Source organism: Engraulis encrasicolus, chromosome 2 (genome assembly GCF_034702125.1).
Source record: "Engraulis encrasicolus isolate BLACKSEA-1 chromosome 2, IST_EnEncr_1.0, whole genome shotgun sequence".
NCBI lineage: Eukaryota > Metazoa > Chordata > Actinopteri > Clupeiformes > Engraulidae > Engraulis > Engraulis encrasicolus.
This window is the reverse complement of record NC_085858.1, coordinates 30,310,184-30,313,516: the sequence shown is the minus strand read 5'-3', so window position 1 is coordinate 30,313,516 and position 3,333 is coordinate 30,310,184. Positions and strand designations below refer to the sequence as shown.

The following is a 3,333-nucleotide window of genomic DNA, read 5'->3' as shown; positions in this document are numbered from 1 at the left end:
AAAATCGTATTCTTAACAACTGTATTTTGAAATGTTCTCAGTGGACAAACCTCCAAGCTCCAAGCAACATGTGGTCTCCAGCATCTGGTCTAAAACCCAAAATATTTCTGTGAACTAGCAACACCCATGGAGGAGGGGGGTGCTTTCTTGCTGTCAGGCCCAGGGGCCCTTGGAGTCATGAACCGTCCCTGAGCACATTAACCTAATGAATGCAAAACGTAAAATGAGTCCACCTAGTAGTTCTACCACTACCTCTCAATTATGTAGGGGCAATTGACACATTACAGACAGGGGACATCACTGGGACATCACTGGTGCATGTGATGCATAAGTCATAGCCAGCTGGCAAGACTATTAGACGGTGCAACACCCCCCCCCCCCCCCCCCCCCATCATCACAATGATGTGCGAGGCCCTAAGATCACAGATGGATATGTAAACAATGTCTAAATAATTGTAGTACATTTTAAAAAGTCACAATCAGCTATCTCTGAGAATGTGAAAGAGTTCAAAGTCCTAACTAACCCTAACCTTATAGTGATAAGCACTGACTCACGGCGCCAGTCAGAGGTGCAGAGGGACTGTCAGAGGGACTGTCAGAGACAGTCACCGCACACGAGGCTGCTCAGCATCATCGCGCACAGCAAAGCATTTCCAAACAGGTCAGAATCTGAGGATTTTTACATCAAATGTACCCTATACACGAATAAGGACTCATGGGCTGCAGATACACGGTCTCTCATATATCCACATCCACATCTCGAATATATTGTTCAACGCCAAGATATTATCAGCATTTCAACGCCTACAGACAGAACTACTACTGTCATCCCACGGCGTTATGGACTGTTCATAATACAATGAGAGCAATTCAGAGCGGGATTACAGTAATTAAACTAGGCGTGAATACTGGCGATAGCACGGAATTATAACACTTTGCGAAATAAAGTATTTAATTATTAACAAACCCCAAAACAAAACAATAACAACTGCTCAATCTTCAACAAAGACAGTTACAGACAACACAGTCAGCAGACACGGCATAGCTGCCCAGAGTGCGCACGCATTTAGCGATTCTGGGATTGACAGAATTATGCACTGATTTACAGACAAGTGGAACTCAAAAACAAAAGGAATATGGTAAATTCGGCGCATTGAGGGTAATTATTTGAACATACTGAGCAAGCAAGAATGATTCTTTCTTACCAAGCAGTTCTTTTTGAACACCGCTGTCCTCAGTCATTCTGGACTCGGCTGGCTACTATATCCACATGAATAATATCCTGCCAGGAGCGAAAAGACAATGCGCTCTGGAAATGAGCGAAAATATAACGGAGTAGTAGTATGAGGAGGTAGGTTATTCCCTAATGCTTGTTCAATCAGTATCAGGTGCCGCTTAGGACACTTTACATGTCTTCCTCCCCCTGCGATGTCGGCGTTGTATATCCACGTTTGTCTCGGCGCATCTCCTTCTTTTAGCCAGCTTACAGTGAAGTTGACGAGGAAAATCATGTATTGAGAGATAACCAGAGACCAAGAGAAGGGCTCTCCCGATTTAAGCTTCGGTAGTATTGTAGGCTCGCCCGGAAGACTCACACACCCTCCTCATTCAAAGCCCCGTCTCTCACGGAGCCAGCGATAGCACGAGCCCTTCAATTGTCATGCGCCGCAGCGCGGTCGGATCAGGAGACAAGGCGGCCTCGGGTTAGTGGGACACGGACGGAGTGTGCAGACAGCGACATCTGCCTGCTTTGTTGTGAAATCACCACCGTTGGGTTTGCTTGAGGTGAGGTCCTGCAGCTATTTTTTCAAGAAAAGGTTTGTGAAAAAAAATACACTATATTACCACAAGTACCTGCCTTGGGCCTTAACTCACACACATCCATAGGGTTCAATATGTCCGTCCACCTTTTGCAGAGCTACTACACAGTCTAAACTGGAATGCTGTCCACATGGTTGAGGAGTGTGTCTAAATGTTTTTTTTTTTCAAAAGTCCATTGGTGAGGTGAGGTCACACAATGAAGTTTGTTGAGAAGGCCTGACTGTCAATCTCCGCTCTAAATCATCCCAAAGGTGTTCTATCACATTCTTTCACACCTGTCCCTGTCATCCATGTGATGTCTTTATGGACCTTGCTTTGTGTACTGGTGGACCGTCAGGTTGGAAGAGGAATTGTCCAGAGTGTTTTCACTGGAACTAAGGGGCCAAGCCCACATTCTGAAAAGCAACCCCGCACCATAAGTCCTCCTCCACCAAATGTTACTACAAGTGGCGGCACAACGCAGTTCGTGCTGTTTTCTTGGCAACGGCAACCTTCAAACCCAGGCTTATCCATCAGATTGCCAGATGCAAAAGAATGATTCATCACTCCATAGAACACATCTCCACTACTTTTGAGTCCAACAGCAGCATGCATTACACCACTGCATCCAACACTTTGCATTGTACTTAGTGATGTAGCCTATGGCTAAGATGCAGCTGCTCGACCATGGAAACCTATTCCATGAAGCACTCTGCATACTGTACTTGGGCTAATCTGAAGGTCACATGAAGTTTGGAGCTCTGTAGCAATTGACTGTGCAAAAGGTCGGTGACCTCTTTGCTCTATGTGCCTCAGCATCCGCTGACCCGTCTCCGTTAGTTTGCGTGGCCTACCACTTCACGGCGAAGTTGCTGTTGTTCCCAAACTCTTACATTTTCTTATGAAATTGACTGTGGAATATTTAGGAGAGAAGAACTTTCATGATGGGTTTTGTTGCACAAGTGACATCCTATGACAGCTCCAAACTAGAATTCACTACACTCCAGAGAGTGGCCTATTCTTTAGGTAATAATATGGTCTATATTTAGGTCAGTTTATGCTATGAAGTGCTATGGTAGTTCTATATATTTAGAGCTATTTGAAAAGATGAGTCTAAATAAACATCATTGCACCTTGTAAAATACACATCATCCATGACGTAGATGAAAAACCTAAGCCTCTGTCAAAGGTCAAAGGTGCACCGTGAAGGATGGAGTAGATATTGCAACTATGCTGCTCATTGAAACTGAAAGAAAGTGAAAGTGAAAGCCCAACTGGGAAACTCCAACTCCCATTGTCATTGTGACACAGCACTCCACAGCTCACTAATGTTCACTGCACACTGCATACAGCGAAATTGCATGTATGCCTCACCCGTGCAAGGGGTCAGCCCCCAATGGCACCCCAAGGGAGCAGTGCAGCACAATACCATGCTCCGGGTACCTCAATCATGGAGGAGGATGGGGGGGAGAGCTCCCCCCACCAACCTGTCAGGTCGGGAGTCGCACCGGCAACCTTTGGGCTACAAGTCTG

General features: G+C 45.7%; 1 protein-coding gene across 2 annotated transcripts in view; it reads right to left on the bottom strand.

Moving 5' to 3' along the window:
* The window catches only part of LOC134436804 (F-actin-uncapping protein LRRC16A-like), a 115,289-nt gene extending 113,652 nt beyond the window's left edge, over nucleotides 1-1,637 (bottom strand). For both annotated transcript variants that reach the window (XM_063186156.1, XM_063186163.1), the window contains exon 1: nucleotides 1,206-1,637. In XM_063186156.1, coding sequence (XP_063042226.1) covers nucleotides 1,206-1,242 — 37 coding nt within the window. In that variant the 5' untranslated portion in view covers nucleotides 1,243-1,637. The remainder of the gene's footprint in view (nucleotides 1-1,205) is intronic.
* Between the last annotated feature and the right edge of the window lie 1,696 nt (nucleotides 1,638-3,333).